This window comes from Bombus vancouverensis, chromosome 15 (genome assembly GCF_051014615.1).
Source record: "Bombus vancouverensis nearcticus chromosome 15, iyBomVanc1_principal, whole genome shotgun sequence".
Classification (NCBI taxonomy): Eukaryota; Metazoa; Arthropoda; class Insecta; order Hymenoptera; family Apidae; genus Bombus; species Bombus vancouverensis.
This window is the reverse complement of record NC_134925.1, coordinates 8,352,575-8,377,239: the sequence shown is the minus strand read 5'-3', so window position 1 is coordinate 8,377,239 and position 24,665 is coordinate 8,352,575. Positions and strand designations below refer to the sequence as shown.

At 38.9% G+C, this 24,665-nt stretch overlaps 1 protein-coding gene across 1 annotated transcript; it reads right to left on the bottom strand.

Moving 5' to 3' along the window:
* Positions 1-537: 537 nt before the first annotated feature.
* LOC117166405 (organic cation transporter protein) lies at positions 538-22,516 on the bottom strand. The gene is made up of 5 exons (XM_076624633.1): positions 22,427-22,516; positions 3,269-3,516; positions 2,821-3,006; positions 1,445-1,982; positions 538-747 (listed from the first exon to the last, which is right to left on the bottom strand). Exons 1-5 carry the CDS (start codon positions 22,514-22,516, stop codon positions 538-540), a joined length of 1,272 nt encoding a protein of 423 aa, XP_076480748.1.
* Between the last annotated feature and the right edge of the window lie 2,149 nt (positions 22,517-24,665).

Below are 24,665 nucleotides of genomic sequence, written 5' to 3'. Positions count from 1 at the left end.
CAATCGCTCATCTCGAAGTTTATTCGTTTATTCAAAAAACAAAAAACTGACCTTTTGTACAGGCGAATCTTCCTATTCTCTTTACATAAATAACATCATATCTTTTTAAAGAATTAATTCGTCTAAATTGAACAATATCCTATTTATCCATTTATTATACAAGCTGATCCATTCGTCCTATTATATACCTTATTTTTTGTTATTTAAATAATGATTAATAATAAATCCTCTTTGTCATTTGATCTTCAGTCTTTGATCCAATTACATTAACTCTTTTATTCCTAAATTATTTAACAGTCACAATCTGTGTATATTTTTTTCTCCCTATTACACGACAAATAAACTTATAAATTACGATTTTTACAAGATCAGCTTCTGATCAAAGTGACACCTTACGATTCTATTATCTATTTCTTCTTTTTTTCTATTATTACACTATTTATTTCGTAGTTCCATTTTGGCCGCGTCGACAGGAACGAAAGGGTGAAGATAATAACAGTAATAACGCATCTCTTTTGGTCGAAAATGTAGGGTGTTTTAGTGTCTCTGGAGTGCTCGGACTCTTCGTTGTATTAGAGTGTGTCGTCTCACATTGCCAATGTAACCGGAAATCATACTGCTGCGCAGTATGGCTGGTCGTTTTACCGGACGTTTGGCGTGCAGGTGATGTACCATTGGTTCCGGTGGTTTCTTCTTCGTCAATGGCGTTTCCCAGAAAGTCTGATCGATTCCGAATAACTCTCCGTCCTTTAACAATTAACTTTCAATATTGATATAACCATCGTAAGAATAAGCTATTTACAGCGACTAGCGAAATTATATTATGCGAAATATATTAATATATTATGCATTCTATACGAAACATTTATGTTTCATCAAGTAGAGACTCTTACGAGTTTTCAGCATACTCTAAGAAGGAAAAAAATATTTCAGAAGGAAATTGAAAGGAAAACACCCGCATCAACGATAATTCTTCAAACTTAAACAATTTTTTAGCAATTATAGAAAAACACGATACAGTCGGAATTGATTCGAAGCACGCATCCTTAAAAAAGGACGTACAATATCCAAAGCATAGTTAGCACCGAGGCTCTACTTTCTTAATTTTTAGACTGCAGACGTTTTCACGGTGCCCTTAAACTGTAATCGCGAGCCTTTCATGTCCGATGCATTTCTCGATAGATAACGCTTGTTAAAAAAGTCCCCTAAAAATTCATATAACATCTTCGAACGTTCTAAATTATGGTTATCGTAAAACTCGTGCCAAATAACATTTTTTAGACGCAAATAAAATAAAGATTTCATACCCACTACCTTGCGAGAAATTTTCAACCCGGTCGAAATAACTCGGCCACGAAGCACCCACATTTACGGTTTAAGGATTAATTATATTGTTGAAAATAAGTATTTGCATAAAGAAGCACAGTCGAGTAATCGGCATTACCATCATCGTTTGGGGTAGTTGTTCCATCAGTGTTTCAGGAAGGAAGAGACTGAGAGATCCAGCAAATATACAGCACGTGCCAAGGATGATCATCGGCAGATTGTACATGAATTCGCTGGAGAAGGCGATGAAGGGGCTGCAGATGGAAGTAACGTATCCTGTCATGTGTATGAACGCCACGCCCTCGCCTCGTATCACCGTCGGTAGTAATTCAGCCGCGTATTGCATCGCGATGTTCGAGGCGATATTGATAAAGAGTCTGCCACAAATCGCGAAAGAAACGAAGACGATCCCTATCGAGACGCTGGATGCGAGTAGGCTGAACAATCCGGAGAGTATCACCGCGACGAACAACGTCCATCTTCGACCAAACACGTCGAGAGTGTAGATGATTACCATCTCGGCTGGGAATTCGGTCGCGGATGCTATGGTAAATGTAGTGAATATATTCATGCCGAGACGGTCCAAGCATCTTATGTGACCATCGTAGGCCATTTGAATGACGCCCCATACCGCAGTTAATAGCAGCGTGATTCTTCTGTGGAGGATTGCATCCGAATTGAAAGGAAGATGTTAAGAATTGTTCAGTTTTGTAGCTCCTTGCGAACGAAAAATTCTTGCAGGGTACCTAAGCAAAGGTCCAAAATAACAGTTGTTTTTGACATTTTTTTAGGAAAGAGGTACTGAGTGAAAATTAATTTTTCCTTAAACAGAAGCTGGTTATCAGTGAATCACAGAGAAATTTGTCAAAATATTAATTTCTACCACTAGATTATTGCTATGCGAGGACAATAGGCAACAACGATCTTGTGATATTTTAGATTCATACGATTCGAAACTTCGATTGATTTACCACTAGGACTCTTAGGGGATTGTAAGTTTGACCATTTGCCACCTTTTCATCTTTGCACTTATTTCTTTCCACTTTCCTATATTTTGGATAAATGCTAATAAATATTTTTTATTCCTTTAGAGATGCTCCTAACGCCCTGCAAGAATTTTTCGTTCGTTAGAAGGTCAAAAAATGGCCACTTTTTAACATCCTCCTCTTCCTCTCTATTTCTATCGAATTTCAAATCATGTCAATTTTTAGATCTTACTGCTATTGCAGAGTATTAGACGATTATAGCAGTTCATATAACAGGAAGAATTTCTACATCGAGATTATCTACATTATTTATGTTTTCTGGTTAACACAATAGCAGTCCATGTTTCGACGAGTTAATTTGAAGAAGAACTGATTCAGTTACTAATTGGCAATTTTTGTATATTGTGTAACGCCTGACGAATGAATTATACAATTTAATTAAGTGTAAGGGTATAGTATACAGCGCAGAAAGCATAGTGCAGCGCTCAAGATAAAATATTGTAAATACCTTAAACGTTTTGTTTTAAATAAATCGAGAATGGTGTGTTCCTCCATAGCCAAGGTTTCCGCAGTTCTCCCGCAATCTTCCAAAAATTCGTTATATACATCGTTAGGTATCGTGCGATTATTTACTTTCTCGATCTTCGAGATGATCTTCATAGCTTTCTCGATATGTCCCTTTCCAATTAACCACCTGTTTCATACGACTTTATTCCTTAACTCCCACGAAAATTATATTAAATTTTCTCTTAACTGACGTTAAAAAGGTCTTAGTTAGACTTACAGAACAACGTTATTCAATTTCACGCTATCTAACGAATTGAATTCAAACGAAGATTTGTTTCGCCTAACCATGTATTATTATGAATAGTATATTTTAGATATTTTCACCTGTAAATTTTCTATGAACGCATACACAGCCGCATTTACGATATAAATGGCGAAATAGAAATTACCTGACGCTCTCAGGAAGAACGAAAGGTGCGGCTATAACAGCACATATTGGAACGGTCGTGATCAGAGAAAAAGTTTGCCAATTGGCGACCCCATAAGCTATCCATGGTATAGTCATCGTACCAATAGTATAGAATATTCCATAGGACATGTGACCGATAAAAGTTCTCCATCTGGGGCCCACGTATTCCAAAACTAGTATATAGGCCATCACGAAACTGTTGTCATAGGCCACACCAACGATGAATCTACAGATGCAGAATTCCCAGAATTTGGTTATGTATATGGTACAAATGCCACCGACAAACGCAAAAACATTGGTTGCAATTAAGATCGGAACTCTTCCGTATTTGTCAGCTAGCCAACCAAATATTATGCCTCCAACAATCGAACCCATAAAAAAGATACTCTGTGCTAGTGTCGCTTTGTAGCTTTCGTCGCATACCTGATTTGGTAGAAATTTGTGTTAGAAAGTGAGAAACATTAAATTCAAGTTATATTAGTAGACAGTAATTTTGATAATATTTTGGATAATATTTGATAGAATAATATTTGCAAATGTTGACAATGTTTTGAATAATTTTTGATAAAATTTTGGATACTTTGTGACAGCGTTTCGATAATATTTTGAATAATTTCCGATAAAATTTCGACGATACTTCAAACATTTTGCATTATATCTCGGATAATATTTCAAATTATACTCGATAATATTTGAAATAATTTTCGACAAAATTTCGAGAAATTTCAATAATATTTCGAATACTCTACAATAAACTTTTGCTAATATTTCCAATAATATCCATAACAAAGTTTCGTATAATTTGCAATAAACTTTAGATAGTATCTTGAACAATGATCGATAAAATTTCCATAATATTTCGAATAATTTACGATAAATAATTTACGATAATTTTCAAATGACTATTTCAATAGAAACAATTAACGTTAATGAAAAACTGCTCGGTAATTTAATATTAATTTTATTATTACCCATTTCTGTTCTGCGGCTACTGATATGTAAGGCACGTCAGAAGCGGACAATTTAAATTCCCATTCGTTACATTTCTTCACCGGCCAATTTGCATCCGGCTGACGTGCAGCGATCGCTTTTTCCACTGCTATATCGTATACCCAGCATCGGGAATACGCTAAATGATGACCTTCGTAAGGGACCATTTTCGCGCTAGGTATCATGAAATCCCTCAATTGTTCGGCGGTAAGGTCTTTGACTTGCGGAAGTTTGCACCAAAATTCCGTCGGTACCACGACGAGAAACGCTTGCGCGAGATAGATGAACGCGATAAAAAAGCAGGAGGACATTAGCATGACGATAAGGTAGTTTTGATAGATGCCAAATTCGCCTAATAGTGGAACAACATTGTAATCGAATGCATTCAGAATCGAAACCGAAGAATCGTTTATAATTAGAAATGAGAAGTGTGCTTTGATAAATTAGATTTATCGACAATCAATAATAATTTGTAGAATTATACGAAAAAGAGAAGAAGAAACGAGATTAGCGGTTTCGTGTGAAATATTATGTTTTTTACGCTTGCCTAGATAAATCAATATATCGTCGAGAGTCACCGCCTCGTTCGGTGGTAAAGCCCACAAAACCGGATGAGACGCAGTTTTCATCTGTGATGAAAAATATTGCACGATTCTCTTCCAGCGAGGAGTTTGACAGATCAGCTATGTATATAACCTACTCATCGATGGACTGTGTAACTTAAAGTACACAGCGAAAGAAATCGAAAAGTATCGGCACAAACATCGACAAATATTCGGACGATTTTCGATCGGTGCAATACACAATATTCACGTTGGTATATTTCAATGTTATTTCACTTATTCGTAATTCCAACATCTTAAAGAGCGAAGGAATCTTCGTTGAAACATATCCCTGAAATTTTATGCTTTGCAAGATGTATCTTTCTACCTACAGCGCTTTGCGAGAATAAAAATGAAAATAGCGTACCAGATATTAATTTCTATATCTCGAAATGCTCAATTTTCCACAAAGGAGAAAGATACAGGAGTACGAACAAATTAAAGCAACGGAAATATATTTTTAAAAAATCTGTTTTTGTATATGCGGGGACGCTAACAAAAGATATTCAAAAAATCCTATAAAATTCTCAATATTATACTATACTATCAACAAATCTTTCGAAAAATCATTGTCTTCCCTTCATCTTCCAATTTCCCCTATTAACAGTTGGGGTGCAACTGGAATTAACTCTTTGGCTGTAAACGCAAGTGAATTTGAGATCGCTCGATAACTAAACGAGACACGTTTCCATTGGCAAACTCAATACTCAATGAAAGTCGCCCTTTACAACCTAAGGAGATAAGGAGATCGTCCTGAACTTTACTCCGCACTCCCAGTCCCACCCCAACTGTTTGACCTTAGAGGGTTGATGAAGGCGCAGCTCGTAGAAGGGAGCCAATCAGAACCGCCGTTTAGCTAATGCGTGTAACGCGACCCGTGGGACGATCCGACACCATTCTGCGCTTGTTTCACGCTCCTCGTTACGCTACGGGCATGGTTCTATCTTACACTTAACTCGCCCTATCTCGTTTCATCGCCAGACGTTAAGGGTGGCGCACCCTTCTTAGCCATGGGTGCTAGGCATCGTCTGCTCTGAAATATCTTGGCATTCTCTATGTGGTTCGAATGGATTTGTGGGGTTTTTGAAAGAGTTTTGAGATGTTTGAAAGTGTTCTGGAATGTCTGAAAGTGTTTGCGTTTTATCAACTTTGTATTTAGAACAGATGTCGTGTGCTCTGAGATATTTCGATATTTTCTGTATGATTATTGGAATGGATTAAGCCTGATTCACACTAGCAGTCAAAGTCATGGTCAGATTAGGATCCACCAAAAGCTAGGATTTTACCGAGATATCCACACTAAACGATCAGAAACAGTCAAATCTCGGCGCAGTCTCATTTTTATTCTATTATTCTATCTCGATTCATAATTTCATAATTTCATCATTGAGATGTGTGACAGTAGTATTTGTGACTAAAATCATATAGTTCGTTGTAATTTCCTACAAGTTCAATTAAACGCACGTTCTCCACGTTCCTTTTCGATTGTTGACCAGGATTTTGATTAGCAAACCGATGTCACGGCCAATAGATTCTCATTTGACTCGCCGAGCCACCTACCGTGAATACTCTCGTTGGATCACGTGTGAGTGACCTTGACTCTGTGTCTGACTTGATGTGATTGCTAGTGTGCATCAAGCTTTAGTAACTCGTTTGGAAAAGGTTTCGAAGGTTTAGGAACACTCGTATTTGCACTGTTTCCGATTCTACGAAAACAGTAATTACCATTTAGGTATCGATGAAAATGTTGCAATAAATGAGGTTTTACTAAATTATTAATTTAGTAAAATTTTTTCTCGTTACATAATATTAAAAAATAAGGCGATGAAGAAAATATACTGTTTAATGCGGAGAAGCTATTTTTACTTGTACTTTGCACAAATTTCTAATTTAGAAAGATGATTAGTATTTTCTAAAATTCTTCAAGAACCAAGAAATATCTTGAGCTTTCTTTACCGCGAATATTACCAAATTCGCATGCAATTTGTAATTTTCTATAAAGCTCGACGAGACGCTCTCCCTGCAAGTTTATCAGGACCACACTACCTTCAGCCATGTTCTATTTCTAATTTGCAGGGACCAGTAATCCGACGATTTACATAACTTCATAGTAACGATAACGCGATCTTACTCGAGAAATCGAGACTCTGTCTTTTCAAGGGCTCACCAAGGGGTGGATTCCTCCGGAGAATACAAATGGCCGTAATTTAAGACTCTCCTCATTCAAGATTGCTCTTTTCTCCACGAAATTGGCGAAACCTAATTTACGACTAATTTCACGATAATTTTCTCGTGACCTATGACACCGGAAGTGTTAACAGGGGTGATTTAGTTAATTTCACGCTGTACATGTTAATTTGGCAAAATTAACCTAATTTAAGCTAAAGGATTTTTTTAGAAAATCTTTATTACGAATAATTGTTACGCAAAAATGTGTCACGTGTACTTTATTCTTTATGTTTGTTGCTCATAGGGGTAATTTTGTTCATTTCGTATGTATATTACATAGTAGTTTAATAAAATAGGTTAATCAAGGGTGGGGCATATATAGAATAATATACACCCTTTGCTTTCTTATAAAACTTTTATCACCAATAATAATTGCGCAAGATAAATTTCTCCACTTACGTCGTTTACGTTTTATTCTCTATATTTACGCCTGATACGAGTGACTTTGTTAATTCTACGTGGTAAATAGTAATTTGAGAAAGTTACCATTAAGGGTGGAATGTAAAACGCCTGTGATTTTTTTCCCACTTGTAATCTATGAACTTGAGAGGGTTAATAAGGGTGATTTTGTTGATTCTATGAGTTTAACAATCTGCCTGTTATAAAATCTTTATTACGAATAATTACGAATAATTGTTGCGAAAAAGTATGATAAATTCACCCACTCGCGATTTATAGTTTACAGCTATTTACAGTTATTGTAATTTATTCTACGTAATATGATACCACGCATATAATATTCCCTCTTGTTTATTGTATGATAATTATGTTTCAAAATTTAAAGAATGCAGAAATAAGCTCGTCAATCGTTCAAAATTCTACGATTTCAAAGCATAAACATTTTCGAGGTACTAAGACTCGGTACCAAGACATAGCCCTATCGGGCATAGCCCCATCGGGCATAGCCCGTATCGGGCATAGCCCCATCGGGCATAACCCGTATCGGGCATAGCCCGTGTCGGACACAGCCCGTGTCGGGCATAGCCCGTACCGGGCATAGCCCCATCGGGCATAACCCGTATCGGGCATAGCCCGTGTCGGGCATAGCCCGTATCGGGCATAGCCCCATCGGTCATGGCCCATGTCGGGCGTAGCCCGTATGAGGCATAGCCCGTATTAGATGATCGGGCATATCCTGAATCGAAATTTCTAAATTCTAATTCTGTCCAAATCCTAAAATTCTGAAATTTGCGAATATCTCTAATATTGATTACGCGTAACGAACGAAACGCGTAAAACCTACCTGTCTATAATTGCCAGCACGTAAGTAAGAAATTACTGTGATTTCCAGGTTCCTACAAAGCGGTTCTCGTTAAAATCGCTGCCGTTTCCGCTTCGTTTTAGCCAGAATTAAGCGTCCTGTTGGTGACGTAATTCGCGTTAAGTTTCCTCGTTTTTCGGATCGATCCGACGACGAATCAGGGTGCAGTTAGCTAATGCGGGCTTGTGTTGGCACAGCCCCCGAGGGGGTGGCTCGTTGTTCCACTGGCGTAGTCAGGGGTGAGTCGTGGCCGTGGCAACGATCCACGGAAACGCGAGCTTGGATCAGACTTTTCTTACACTCACACATGTATACACACGCCAAACTTCCAATTTTCTTTCGAAAATTGCTCCCTCGCTGCATGTTTGTTTCTTCATAAACAATTTTATTTTCTACCTTTTCCCTTTCTTTCTTCCACTATACCAATTTGTTGTTTGTCCATATAATTTGCTAATTTATTCTCCGTACGCGTTACATAATATATTTCTTGTCTCTCTTCTTCAAAATACATTTTCTTATGTTTCTTCTCTTTCGCGTGTTTTTTCTACGGGAATAGAATAATAATTAAGGCCAGAAACAATATAATAATCAAACGTAGACCAACAGTTCCCAAGGAGTTAGCGATTCGACAATTTTTAAGAATATTTTTTAACATAACAACGACACAATCGATTCTGAAAACCCACCCCTTTAACCTCGATAGACAAGAATTTTTTCTCCAGTGGAAAAAGCTTCCCGTTGAAGGTACGAAAACTCCGCGGCTCTAATTTCCAGCCGGGGGTGGCTTTTGCCGCAATTAATTTCCCGGGAATCCAATTAATTCCTCGCCGCCGGCCAATGAACTAACGTTGTTTGCCGAAGAAAACGTTGTCTCCGGGATCGTCGTGCTAAAACCACCAAGGGGGAGGAAGAGAAACTCGCGAAGGGGGGATGAAAACGATGGCGAGAGAATAGAGTCGCCTCTGAAAGATCGTTGAGGAGCATAAAGGAAGGGTGGTACAGGGGCGCAGATAAAATTACATTATCGCCTAAAGCGTCCTCGACGAAGGAGAAAGGGAGAAAGAGGGAGGAGAAAACCGGGGTGAAAATCACGTCCCGTAATTCCCGGGCATTAAGGTAAACGTTCAAGTCGCAGGGCGCAGGTTCGGTCGCCATGGAAACTGACACCCTCTTCCTACCACCCTGGCTCCCTTTCAATCGATAACTTATGAAACCATCCTCGCCAACCCTCCGCGACCCTCTCCGCATCCAACTGGTCCTCCTACCGGATGCTGGATACCGTTTCCCGCGATGGCGACCCCTCGCCACCACGATCGAACCATTTTTCTACGCGCTTCCTTTCCAGGCTAAGGGGTTGTTTGTAGGACACACGATATTTTCGCGATCGTTGTACCGATTTATTAATTCCGATTGGTTCGAGCGAGCTTGATTTAAAAGCAGACTGTTAGGAAATATTAAATAAAAGCTTGTGAAGTTTTTCTCTTATGCAAGGTAGTAATTATTGATTATTTTTAATTCACGAAAGAGATGATGTTTGTTAATAAGATAGAACTCTAAGGTGAAAATAGAGAGACGATTTTAAGCGTGAGCAAGTGGAATTTTATTTCCATGGACAACTGTTATGAAATGTTAGATACATACGACTTCTTGGACCTTGTTCTTTATACCATTTGTCGTTAGGATTGTGATTTGTGACGTTTTTTAAATTCATGAAACAAATGGATAAGATTTGTTAATAGCGTGAAAATCAGGCGAGATAAGAGAGAGATAACTTTACGTGTAAGTAGAACGAGACAATGGCTACGATCTCTCGATGAAAGACTCTGCTGAAAGATTAAAGGATCTTTTCCAAGTATTCAAAGATTAGTAAGATGCAGATAATTGAATAAATTTTTAAGATTTGGTCTTGAGACAAAGTGGAGAATGTAGAATTTGGATTTTTTAAAAATTCACGATTTAAATAAAAGACAAAAGTAGATTACCTACTTAAATTAATATTCATTTAATTAAAATACTTTATCAGTATGAGATATCAAATATTACGACATGTTAAAGATCCAACAGAAAAATTGTCCCCTATTTCTAATTTAGCTTCACATTAGACTTGCAAAAATATAAAATGAAGAATAATCCTTTAAAAAAGACTCGTGCTCACTAGAATTTCCATCCTATAAAATCTCAAACCCTAAACATCTTGCAAATTTAATAGAAAATTTCTTCTCTGCTCTAATAAATTCTACATCGTGTTAAACTTCCTTTTATATCATTTTATATCATCAAAATTCCAACTTCATCTCAGCGTTATTGTAAAATTTCATACAATTGCACCATCGCTGAAAAATTCACCAAATGAAAAAACAAATGGAAGAATCAACGAGTCATCTTCCGCGGAAGACAAGGAAACACAGTTCCTTTCAATATTTCGTTATAAATTATCAGAATTAGCTGCACGAAATAGTTTACGCGAAATCCTCGCGAGCGAATTTCGCGGTTGTAACGGGACAGAAGATCCATCTCCACGGCGGAACTTGTTTATTCTTCATGACGAATGATCGGCGACATTAACTGCGAACGATCTAACCGCCGGCCCACCATTTGTCGGCCGGTAATGCGTACGATCGATTAATTAAATCCGGCCAACCGGCGACCGTATCGCGCCTGGAATCATCCCCTAAACGCCTGGCCAATCAGAGCAAGGGCTCACCAGGGGTTAGCCACCCTCGCCACCAGAAAAACCAAAACCATTAACGTCCGACCAGACGATCGTCTTTAAATCGTTCATACCCTTCATCCCCCATTCGTTCGACACGTGTTCCTGTAATTCCTCTATGAGAAAATTGTAACTGGCTGACTTGTCATCCTTTTTTAATATCCTTTGTTCATATCGACATTTGACTATTTTTCAAACGTTGAGTCGACACTAGAATTTTACAGAAATACTAAATACAAATTTTTCATACTTGAAGGAAAAATCAATATTTAACGAAAATCGCACGCGTTCTTTAATCTTCAAATTCTTCATTCGCAAATATTTCTTCGATCAATAAAGGCAGAAACTTTGTTGAATTTCTACGGATTGTTCGTTCGTTCGATCATTTCTAAATTCCTTGGAACATCTTTCAACAAAATTCTACTTTGCAGTTACAATTCGAGTTTGATTCTCAACAAAAATTCAGGTTACGAATATTCTCCTATCTTCAACGAAATCTTTCGACTATTGCAACGATTCTCATTCAAAGCTACTTCTTCCTTGGCTCTCAACAAAATCATCGAAAAACCTCACTTTCCTATCCTACTAGGTACACAAACGAATAATCCAAATTTTTCAGCGAGACTAAAAGTTTCTCCAAAATGAAAAAAAATATCGCGTTGTTCGATCAAAGTATTTGTCGCTTTTTATTACTGTAAGTCATCTATTAAGGGAACCAATGGAGGAACCAATCGTCACTGACAAAGGAGGACGTTCAGTGAAGTAGCTGCGTGACGACGTTAGGCTACATACCGCTTCTACGAAGGAAAAACGTCATAATGAGTCTCGTTTGAGGTGTCTTCCATCTTATTCATCTTATTCGCTAGAAATTACTCTCTTAGATTGCTACCTGCTCGGATCGATGTAACGCGTCTTATCCGACCACCATTTGCAATTAATGAATCAGGTACAAAGATAACTCGACGATTGGATTTCGTTTAAAGACGCAGTATTTTTCCGTAATGAAGTTCGTCGCTCGTCCGATAAATGGCTTAACAAACAAACGATCTTAATTCAACAACTTGCTGTACTTTTTTTTTCTAAATACACTAAGTTTCACTGAAAAATTTGGATTACTCGTTTGTACACCCGATGCTTAATTCTTGAGAAAATTCCATTACGAATATTCTTCGATTCTCCGCAAAATCTTCGGTACATGTACGCGTAACAATTTCCAATCGCGTCTTTCTCCTGGGTTCCAACCATCTCCACCATTGTCTGCTGCAATTATCGTTAGCAGCGCGATTCGCGAGCAACGTCTATCGCGAAATTGAGGCGTCAGCTTTATAGTCTTCGGCGGCGGAATAGCTGAGAGGCCCGCGAAATAAGACGCGAGAACCGGAGGAGCGATGGAGGAGGAAGAAAGATGGTGGCGGGTAAAGAGAAAGACGGGTTCCTGGTCCGGGTTATATGGAGTTCGGAGAATTTTAACAAGACGGGCTCGCGTCGCCCTGGGCGAGGAATCCCCTAACGAGAAAGGGCACTTCTCCCCTCAAAAATAATGAAGTCTTCAAGCCGCGTTCCCACAGCCTCCCCGAGGGTGTAATGTTGCGCTTTTATGCAACTCGTCTCCTAGTCGAATCGCTGGTGAACACATTCGGCTCAAACACTTTTGCCGCCACGGCAAAAACTGGATACCTCTTACACACTTTGCTTTGTATTTTCGAGAAAATTGATACAGCCTGCAGTGGTGTACATTCAAGGGGCGTTTTGTTGCGATTTCATTCTTAAATAGAGCTTCTCTTGTTTGAGAAATTATAACGTCTAGTCTGGAATTAATCGTGTTCAAGTATACTCGATAAATTTTCAAACTCGATTTTCTCGTAAACTAAGTCTTAAATGAACAAATTTTATCTGGTATTTTGTTCTTATTTTTTCATAAGGAATCACCTCGTGTCCGCTTGTACATGTTATTTGGCCGCATCCTGTGTATTCTTTATCCCCGCCTGCCTCTCGGATCGACGGCGATTTCCAGTTACACGTGCAGAATAAATCAGAGGAATAATCGTAAAACTTACCTGTAAACAAAAAATACACAATAACAATAACCATAACTTAACCTAAACTCAATTAACTATAGAAACAGCTACCTACATTTATCCTTATGGTCAATATTATTATCATAATCCTTATTATCATAATCCTTATTAATCCATATTAATATACCTATTTCTGTATAGATACTTTACGATGGCTATCGAGAGAGATTAAACAACCTGCTGTGCGATAGGATTATTAACACCTTAGAAAGGTAGAAACGAAGGGAATAATTTGTAACTGAACAGAGTGATTATCCTAACAGTCGTCACGATTTGTCAGATACTTAATATCACTGCGTTAACAAATTTTGTACTATTAAAAATACTTCACTAGATATCTCTTCAATATCAAATTTCCCAATTTTTACGATATTCAAACTTCAAGTCATCTCAATTGCCAAGTAATTCTTAAATAATTCTTCGATCCTGCCAATTTAACTTTTTTTCAAACTCACTTCGAACTCTCAACTAACTCTACAATTTCACGATTCTACGCGTAACCTGATAATTCACGAATCACCGGAAGGTAAAATCTTCGTAGTTCGTGGACATCAAAATAACATAAGTACACGCATTCCGAGTCTGCAAATCAAATCAAATCCAACTACCAAGATTCCACCCAATGTCCAAAATTACCTGAGCATCAGAGCATCACACGAACAACCACCTTTAAAACGGCGGTGATAAAGAAGAGCCGAGTAAATAACAGAGAGACTAGAGCGAGGCAACCGGACTTAATTCGACTTAATGCCGGGTTAATCCAGCTGACCTTTGGCGGACGAGTCGTGATTTAAGGCGACGATTGGCCGTCGGCTAATTGGCGGCCTTGTCTTCCATCAGGGTGAAACGCTGATAAATACAGCCAGTAATCCCATCGGGAAGAATGGGTACGAGCATCGCGAAACAAGGTGAAAGGAACCGGTGCAAGAGAACGAAGAAAGACGAAAAATGGACAAGGACGGCGCACAAGGCTCGTTTTCATTAAGCTCGCCTAAACTGCCATCAATTTCGCCACGATGAAAGTCGGGCCCGTCCCTATTCGACACGCATTTTCGCACCATTTGTATGGATATACAGACGATCCGCGCGCTGCCTAATTAAATCAACCAGGAATTCCTGGTATTTATTGGGATTTCATGTAAATCAGCCTGGTCAGCTATAGAGAGTGGTTTTTTCAATGGCAGCCTGGCGCGTGACTCTTTGATCTCTCTCTTTCTCGTTTTCACGGAGTTGGCTTCCTTTTTTCCTCGTTTCTGACTATAATGTCTCTTCTTCACGTTTTATCGCATCTCTTTCTTTTTTTCTTCTTCTCCATGATTTTATTGAATAGTTTTCTTCACTTCTTTAAGGAGTATACTTCTCCTTCTTGATTTTAATTGGTTCTTTTTACTTGGTTTTTATGGACAAATTTCTTTTTATCGCTGGATACTAAACATATATAATATTCAAGTTTATAAAAAGTTAGATAAATGCTAGCTAAGAGCTAATATGTAATATAGATACGTAGGTGTGCGAGGAATCTTAACAGAAGTTACTTCGTAAGAATCATTTTTCTATGAATCTCGGAGTAGGTAAACCTACAATTCCTTCGCCCTCCAAGAAGGGTTCAATAAAACCTCCACAATTTATCTTCAAAACAAAGCCGAACGAAAAAAAAAAATAACAGCGAAAATATCATCCAATATGAAAAATGAAAAAAACCTTTGACAAACAATCTCCCAAAGCGCAGCAATTTAAACTGCAGAAAAAAATCGCCCAATAAATACGTTTCCCCTTCAGGCGAATAAAAAATTAAACAAAAAAAACAATAATAATAATAATAAAAAAGAACGAACCGGCGTGAAATCGTTCGACCAATTTATCACGTTTTTTTTTTTTTTTTCGTCCCGCCGGTGTATCGAGACTAGCGTTGAAAAACGAGGGGGCGAAAATGGAAAAACGACAAAAATGTGACACGGATGGAGGGTGGTCGAAGGGGGTGGCAAAAACGTCGGGCTGGGCCCGGAATGAATTTTAATTCGGCACGCGCGAAATAACAAACAAAAGAGAGAAAGAATGGTAGCCGGGCGAAACTTAAACCAAACAGCCACGATTGGAAACACGATCGGAATCGATTCCAGCCGACGAAATCGAAATCGTCGCCTCGATTTCCGGCTGGGATTCGATCATTAAAACGAGACCGCTTATTTTTTCTTTCTGCTCGCGAATTTTTTCGGCGCAGCTTTGTTTTTCCTTCGTCTCGTTCTCCTACCCCTTCTCTTTGCTCGACAATCGAAAACGATTGGATTTTTTGGCAGAGTTCGAGCAGACGTTCGGTTTGTTCAATCGATCGGTCGAGTGGTTTGTAAGTTAATTAGAAGGTTTAAAAAAGGGATGGTGAATTTTTTTCGTCGTAGTGTCGCGTTTCTATTTTGTTTGATATTAAAGGGCCTACATTAATTACCCGCGATTAGTTGTATAATTCCATTCGACTCGTGTCTACCATCTTTAGTTTATGTTAAGTTTTTTGGAAATAGGAACATGTATTTATCGTTCCTACATGTATAGAAATCTTTCCAAATTTGTTATTAGATTGTAACATGTAAGTGTACCCGGATCTAATCAATTAAATATGATGGCGTGCAGATGGTTTTTCTAAACACTGTACGTAAATGTTAGAATATTAAAATTAATGGCATACGATGAAGGAGAGATTCTCATCTTCAAAACCGTGCATAATACAGTCGATATATATTTACCGAAAAATATGACAGAAGATCGATATCACGGAATCTGACGTTCTCAACCATCCTCAAGAAGACAATTAAATTCTCTAAAACCGCCCCACACTTGGCAACCTCTGAAATTCATTCACTAAAATCCACTTACCCCCGCCATCTTCTCAAATCGCTATTCCATCATCCATCAAACCTCTCATCGCTTTCTCCTCCCAAAAAGTTCGAAAAATCATCCCCATGCTCCGTAACCATCAAAAGACTCGGAACACCGGAAGAACCGTTTCCTCCCTTCGATTCAACTTCCCTCCCCTTACAGAAAAAAGAAAAATATTATCCGTAGTAGTCGACAGGTAGCATCTTCCTTACAAGAACACCAACACTCGTATAAAGGATGAAATCGAACGAGCAAGACGGGAGAACAGAAAGGGGGATGAAAGGGACAGACGCGAACATCGAGGGGACAGCCAGCCTCTGGTTTCTTTACATATGGCGCTTAGCACAGCGCTATAACCATCGATAATCGGCCAATAGGAACGAACCACGGGATCGTACGCTATCGTCGAAACCCCATAGATCCGTAGGCAGCATGACAAATAACTCTCACAATGGGCCATCGTTTCCAGTCGTGCACCCCCTCCGCGGTAGTCGAGCTTCCAGCCCTTCCTCGCGCTATCTCTCTCCCCCTCTCTCCCTCTCTCTTTCTCTTTATAGCTCCCCTCTGTTCGTGTTATACACGACCAGATCGGTTCCGGCAATTTTACATTCACGTCAGAGCCGGCGCTGATTTATTATAATGTTTGCCGCTCGCTTTGCCATCCTCCTCTTCCACTGGCTTCGAGCTCGTCCAGCTTTCTGGCCCGTTTCATCCCCTCTTTTTCTTCGTTTTCTTCTATGTTTATCTACGTATTGCGAGTTAGGCGTGGTTGGTGAATGTCGGAACGACGTTGGTGTTGGTTGATTATTTGTTAGACTTTGCAGAGGAAAAAGGAACGAGAGCGAGGAACAGGAAGGGTTGCTTGAGCTAGGGACCTGTTCTCGGGGAAATTGCGATGTCACGAAATTAGTTTTGGCGCGAGGAGCGAGCTCATTGTGCGTTGATTTTGCCACAGTGGATCTACTTTGATTTCTTTTGGCTCCCGCGAATATTTGTCATCGGATGTCTGGTGTTTGAAATGGCAGTTTGCCTGGAAATTAGGGGATGTTCCTGATTTGGGATTTTTCGGATTTTTCTAATAATCGAGGGATTCTCGTAGCCGACGAGTCTGATAAATACCGAAGAAAGCTCCTGCGCGAGGATTCTATCGTTGAAAAGATATTTGTGAATCTGGCCGATGCTCAGACTCGAAGAAGATTTTTTTCTTGCAAAAAAAGGAGCTGAGGGGTTTCCTGAGAGTGAAGGAATATTTTCTCAATATGTATATGATTATGTATATGTATATGTATATTTTTATCTATGTCCTTCGCAGAAGATATTCCAATATTTAATTTTGAAACGTCTCACTTTCGTTCCTTTTAAAAAATGTAGCGCATGTTGAAATAATGGAACTTGTCGAAGGAAAATGCAATTTCTTCGACTCTTCGTATCATCGTCACTTGTTTAACAACCAAAAATTTGACAGTTCAAAATGTTTGACTTTCTTGAAAACAACGAAATAGCAAGAAACAAAGAGTAACGAATGGAACAAAGCTTCTTTCGGTCGAACAAGGGTTGAAAGGAGTAGGGTGAAACGTTGGTGAGCAGAAAAACGGTATACGGTGTAGGGGATTCCATTTTCCGGGGCTCGATTCGCCATAAAGATTTTTATCCCGCCACTGGAAAATAGAATTGTTATCGGTAAATCGGAGATTGCTGCATGCCCCATGGCGCCTCTGCCATTCCCAAGGTCAAACGAGCACAGGCTCCTTTTAAGGCCGCCAGCCATCGGTTATTTAATTAGTATCGTTACTGTGAAATGGCGAGCTCGAGGCACGTCCCTTGAATTTATTCACCAGTTCTTATTTTCGACCGAGGATCGTTGCAGTTTATCACCATCCTTTCCTCCTCATCTTCTCGCGGGTGTGGCACTTCTTCGTCAAAAGTTTTTTGGTTACTTGCTTACGACTTACAGAAGTGACGATTGCATTCTTTATTTCTTCCGTTCTTATTCTTGCTGTATCTGTAGATTAAAGATCTGTAGATTAATCTGTAGATTAAGCAGAATTTATATAAAACAATAGCGAGTAGTTATCCCTTTCAAGATATTGTCAGTTTGAAGGAAATTGAAGTCCACCTGGTGAAGTTTTGATTTTCTTACAAAAAAGTTTATAATTTGTAAAGAACGTAAAACGAATGACAATTCGTAAAAATACCGTCGTTTGGTAAAATTCTAAAGATTTGTATAATGAAAATTATAAACGTTATGGATCTATTTACAAAAAATTCACTTTCGTTAAAAATTCAGGAGCTGTCATATTCTTCTTCTCAACAATTTGTTCTTCCTGGTCCTAGGAAAAATTCCTATCACTGAAGCTTTCCGACAAATATCTTTATGCGTGATATTCTGCTCCCCATTTACACTGTAATCCTTTCTAAAGCATTAACGATCATCCACGAAGAAATTATTCATTACGAAAGAAAGATTAGCACATGAAAACCAAAAAATAATAGGAAATCAACTCAATATTAATCATCGCAACTACTTCAAACAAACTTTATCGATTCGATACCGATAAAGTGAGTTTCAAGTCGTTCCAATTCCAGTAACTGGACTAATCCAAACGTAAGTTTCACGGCCGTCCTCGACAATCGAAGGAAATCGTTGTAACCGATTTCTGTTGCCGGCCCTGAAGGTTCTGTAACGGAGGCCGTCGATAAACAAGACAATTTCGCGGCAGGACGTCCCCAGGAATCTATAAATCTCTAGCTGACCAGTCGCGATCTATCGATTAGAGAGGCCTGTGGCCGAGGTCTCGCCATCTTGAAAGCGTTTGCCGCCAAACGATTGAATGTGTCCCCAAGCGGACATCCTCTCGTTCTCGATTCTCTTCCAGCGAAAACCCCTCTCACACAGAACACCTCGTTGCGTTTCTTTTCTTCCTCCCTTTCCCCTTGCGCACCCTTTCTCGTCCTGTTACTCGCGATCGCGTCGCGGGAATTGAAAGCATCGACAACCGAAACCCAACGACGATTCTATTTTCCCTTTGGCCAGCGTCCCCGTTACGCTGCCGGTAAAAATCTTTATGGCGAATCGAGTCCGGGAAATGGGATGGCTTATTTCGCTTTTTTTCCCCTCTTCTTTCTTCGTCTTTTTCTGTTATTTTTCCATGTTGCTTCCAGTGATGGGAGGAAAAAATCAATTTACATGGATTTATAGACGGAGGACCTGTACTGGGGCAAATTTGTGTCACTTTCTTTAGTTTCTTTTGGATCAGCTTCTTTACATTGTTCCGGTTACTGTTGGTTTACCTACTTGGTTGCTCCTAGGAGGTTCTTCGCTAATTTATCGTATAATTTCCATGGATTTGTAGATGGCAGACTCGCGTTATCCGTATCCGCGTGTAGTATCCGTGCCACTTTCTTTAGCTTCTTCTAAATTCGGCCAAACTTCTCTCACTTTTTTTAGTTTCCTCTGGATTAACTTCGCTAGATCGTCCTGTGTAAGCGTTGGTTTGTTTTTAAAAGGTTCTTGGCAAATTTATTATACCATTTATACAGCAGATGGTGGACTTGCCATCGGTTAAATCTTTCTTCCTCTTCTTCTTCTTCTTCTTTGGATTCTTCTGGGCAATGTTAGTTCGTCTTTAGAAGATCCTTGGATAATTCATAGGAGATTGCTTAAAAATCCTTAGAACCGTTTATTATATCGTTCGTTTCCAAACCGAATGAAATTTTGGAGAACCGGAGATTACCAGTGAACTACCATTATACGAATTCCATCTGTATGAATTGCTAGCCCCTGAGAGGCTCCTTTCAACAGATTTCCGACACGAGGTTCTTGTTCTATATAGACTGTTAAATGAAGGGAAAATTTTATTGAAAATTTACATTAACGATATTTATTAACACGTCTTGAAATATATAATAAATTGCCAAAAATATATAGAGAGTATCAGAAGAAGAAGAAACAGAGAGAAAAGGTAAAGTAAAATTCGATTTGTTCTAACATTAGCTCACTTGCAAGTTTCTAGCTACTGCTGTTTTAACTAGCTGGCCTAACGCATTCTTTTAACCGTTCTACTATTTTCCCAAAGAGATTAAAATTCAAATAGCATAAAAAAATGAGAGCAGAGCGAATAACGCAATAAATTTACATGTTAACCTCCGACGATCGTATTTTTCGTTCCCGATCGGCAATAAATACAGCGAACCGGACCATAAAGTTCTATTTGTCAACGCGATTTTCTCGATGCACCGGCCAGGTTGTCACTCGTAGTATACCTAGTATTCAGGATAGCGTTCTCCTGCTCAGAATCTAGAACACGTTGAGAAACTGCAATGAGGAATCGTGTCACGGTTGAAAGTATCCCGCACATTATTGTTCACGTCACTAACCGGAATATTCTATGAAAATTTGCATTTGGGTCTTTGTTCGAAGAATCCACTGTTTCTCTTATTATTTCACCTCTTTCTAAAATCATTCGTTAGACTTCATTCATAGTTTCACTTCTTTATCGCAATTTACATTCAATAATATTTCTAGTTGAAATTATTCGAACGAAAACGAAAGGACGTCGGACTAAAAAAAGCGAAGAGAGGAGAGGTCCAAGGTATTTCTTCGTCTTTTTTCATTTTTATCTCTTTGAGAAATATTGGAAGTAGAAGAATTTCTAAATAGAACACGCGATTTTATACGATGCTAATAAAGATAAAAAATTCACGATGAAGAGTTTTTACAACGATTAAATATTCAACTGTCTCTTAATACAGAATCTATCATTATCAAGATGAATAATATAGCATGTTCTCGTGCATTTATTTTTCCGTTTCTTAAGACTGTAACTTACGTGTCTAGATAGGAGCATTTTATTATTAACAGAAACAAACAAATTATTTCATATAATATACTTTACAATAATATAAATTACTTTATAAGTATTCGATCATTTTCTCATTTACGTAAAAGGATTATGTGAAAGTTAGTAGTATATTTACGCTCTCATATACATGTAGCTGAAATACATCTTTATTCACGGTTCGAACGTAGAACAAAAATAGAAAATCTGCGACATTTGCGACTGTCAAATTATCGCCAAACACATCCTTTTAAATTGCCCCAAATACAATGTCCCTCGCAACAAATACCACGTTGAAGGAATCTTTACTTTTAACTAGCAAATCTTTCTCTGTTAACATTACCATCGGCAAAATAGTACTAACCACGGTACTAACCACGTGCAGTTGATGAGATGTTAAAACCTATACGTATACAGGGTGGTTGGTAACCGGTGGTACAAGCGGAAAGGGGGTGATTCTACGCGAAAAAAGAAGTCGAAAATATAGAACAAAAATTTTTTTTTAATTTTTCCATCGAGACAACGATCTACGGTGAGATCCGTTATAACGAGACGCGATAAAGTGCACGCGTACCGAGCGAAAATTCAAAGTCGATTTTCTCGAAAACAAAGCCTCAGACGAAAAATTTGTATTCTATATTTTCCACTTCTTTTTTCGCGTAGAATCACCCCCTTTCCGCTTGTACCACCAGTTACCAACCACCCTGTATATATAAAGAAGGAAAAAGTAAAATAAAAATCACTGAAATACCTGCTATAAATTCGCAAAAAATTTTCGAGATACGACGATTACCGTAAATAACTTAGAAAAATCTCATTTTTCTAATAAAACTAAGCGACATTTGCGAGAGAAGGAAGAAGAAGTAGAAAGTTTAGGAGGAAATTGGTGCGAATTCGGCGTGGAACGAGGGGTCCGCGATCGGCGATTCAGCGCGGTTTTTGCTCGGTTGGAGGTTCGCGTTGGCTGCATTATTTTATTAGAATGAATTATTCATGCGCGTCACTTACACGGTATGCGCAAGTCGCGCTCCTTCATCAATTCCTCCCCCTCTGGGCCCTGATTCGCAAACCTAGCCAACGGCCAGCTCCTTTTTCATCCTTCTCCTTCTTCTGATCCTTTCTTCGACATTCGGCGAGGAAAAAAGAAGACGTAGAAGAGGACTGAAGAAGAAGAAAAAGAAGAAGAGGAAGAAAGGTTTAACTAGTTCACAATAATCCTCTCTTTTCCATTTTGTAGCAGCGCGCAAAAAAATTCTGCCCGAAAGAAACCTCGAGAGCGATGGACCGACCACGAATTCGATTCCCCTTCGGTTTCTTTATGGGATTTTAAGCGGCCGCGGTTTTTGCTCGACGTCCGCCGCGGTGCGAGATTTTCGCGCCATTTTGAAACCTGTTGATTGATTCAAACGTTTTACGGTGCGTTCGGCTTCTTGTCACGAGCTTGCGTCACGTTTTGCCGCGTTTTTTCCCACGTTTCCTTTAAAGTTGAGGAACCCTTAATGGAAAGATGGTAGAGGCGAGGATTTTAGAATTTCTATGCTGTAAATGATACTACTCCTTTTCGATCTCTTCGTTTTAACGATGGTCTTAAAGTCAATCTTCGTGGGTGCCATATGAGCCTTTGGCCAATTTAACTCCGCTAGCCGCATAGTAATAAACGTCAATAAATCTTGCGATTCGATAGACTTTTTCTGTTCGCAATCCACCGCCAGCTGTAACGTTAATAGAATATTGTCACCCACGAACGATTTCTAACCGAATTGTATATTGAAGGGTTTTATACCCGTAAATAATAACAATAATAGTAGTAACAACAATAATAATAATAATGAGCAACATATTAATCTATCAAGCCCATAAGTATCCGTCGTTGTTGTTCGTTTGGTTGATGCGATAAATGTAATCATTTCCTGATTGTTTCAGCGAACAAATGAAACAGCAGGCAACAGCAAGATATCGTTCGAAAGCGACACTGCATAAATGATAAAGTATTTGTGTCTTTTCCTTGAGATAACCGAACTCATCGTTTTTCAAATACGTTTGATCGTTCCCAGTTAAACAAGACGTACTGTACGCGCAAATTTATCGATCACAGTTAGTTCGAAATTTCCAATGGACGAGCAAACATTCGAGAGAATAAAAGAAGATAGTCGAAATGGTGGCACGAGCTGGATTTCGATGGAGAATTTAAGGGGGCAGAGAAAACGAATTGACCGGATCTCGCGAGAGTAATGGCGGGCTAAACGGTGGCGGCGCCTTGATATGCAAAAGCCGGAATTTCCGCGCGGCCATACGGCGGAAAAGAAAACGAACAGGCTCGTTGGAATGCTATGCAACCGCTATTCCGGTAATAGCCTGCGTTTACATCGCCTCTTTAGCGTCCGCGATTCGTACGGCATTTGTCTTCGATTTTCTTCGCTCGATGCAACGATCTGCACGATCCTTGAGAATCCTTTGATCCTCATCCGCGATCCTCCATTATTTTTCTCATCTCGCGTAGTCTCGCTTTGACGCTCGAGACGACACATCTCGGATTATTCCGCCGTGTTAATTTAAATAGCCTTATCTGGCCAAATTAATTTAGAAATCTTATCTGGTTTGAAAAAATTGACTTTTAACACGTTCGAGATATAAATCGTTGTATCTTCAGTTTCAACGAAGAAACGGCTTTCTCGTTTGATATACACATGGATGAACTATTTTTCGGTTTAAATTGTTTCTGAATGTATGTTATTCGTATATTGTATATCGTAGTCTGTTTAGATTTAGGTTTTTTTCGTACTCCATCTAGTTTGTACCATCTTCCCTTCTGTTATTGGTTGCTTCTATCAAATTTGTCAGAAAATTGAATTTTGGGCTGTTTTAGTCAAACCTGTATCCTTTTATTTTGTTATTGCATTTTACAGTTGTAATATGCTAATGGAAAATTTGGCGATCGTTTTCTTCAAAAAAAGAAAAAAAAACAATGAAAAAACAGAAATGAAGAAAATTAATAATTATCTTCCCTGTTTAACAATGATATTTATAAAACAATTGAGAACAACGATCCTTAAGATCGTTTAAAGAAAAATTGAATTATCCAACCAGACAGTGTATGTCACGATTAATTCGAACAACTATACTTCCACTGAAGATACTTGTTTAATATCAATATGAAAAATTTCCAATAGCTCAACGATATGTCAAACGGCTAATTCGTATCATACACGTTAAAAAGGGAACCTGTTTGCGATTTTAACGTGTCGTCAAATAATCAATCGATATCGTAAACGTTAAAAATAAAAACGTTCGCTTCCGTTGTAAGATCGAAATGGTCGACAAAAGCCAGCACTCGGACTTTAATCCTAATTATCTCGTTTCTCGCGAGTCGAAAAAACGACGTTCCTACAGGTGACACGTCATTGTACGATGCTCTCGTCTGACGATGGAGAAAGGGGATGAGACAAGAGGACAAAACCAGCCAAGACTTTTCGGAATGCCGCGGTTGGGACGCATTCAAATCGTTTCGTCGCTTCGTTTTGCGTGCTCCGACGCGGACGATTGACGTTGAGGGATGACACGATCCTCTTCGACGTGGCCCTCGCACTCTCGACTCTGGTTCCCTTAAATCGAGTTAAAGTGAACGGAGATAGCATATCTGTCTCTCTAGCGGCGATAGCGGAGAAAGAGACAGAAACGAGACGTGGCGAAAATTTCGAATTTTCTAGAGAAATTGATAGTTTCGTGAAATATAATCGAAGCAATGTTGAAGGAAGCACGAAGCACTGAAGAAGGATGGGAAGTTTCGCGACTTACTCC

Coding starts and splice junctions, on each gene's coding strand:
- LOC117166405 (XM_076624633.1), bottom strand. CDS start 22,516: ATGCGGCTAGCGGAGTTAAATTGGCCAAAGGCTCATATGGCACCCACG. Junction 3,517..22,426: donor TTAAAACGAAGAGATCGAAA/AGGAGTAGTATC, acceptor TTCTGCATCTGT/AGATTCATCGTTGGTGTGGC. Junction 3,007..3,268: donor GTTCTTCCTGAGAGCGTCAG/GTAATTTCTATT, acceptor CGTATGAAACAG/GTGGTTAATTGGAAAGGGAC.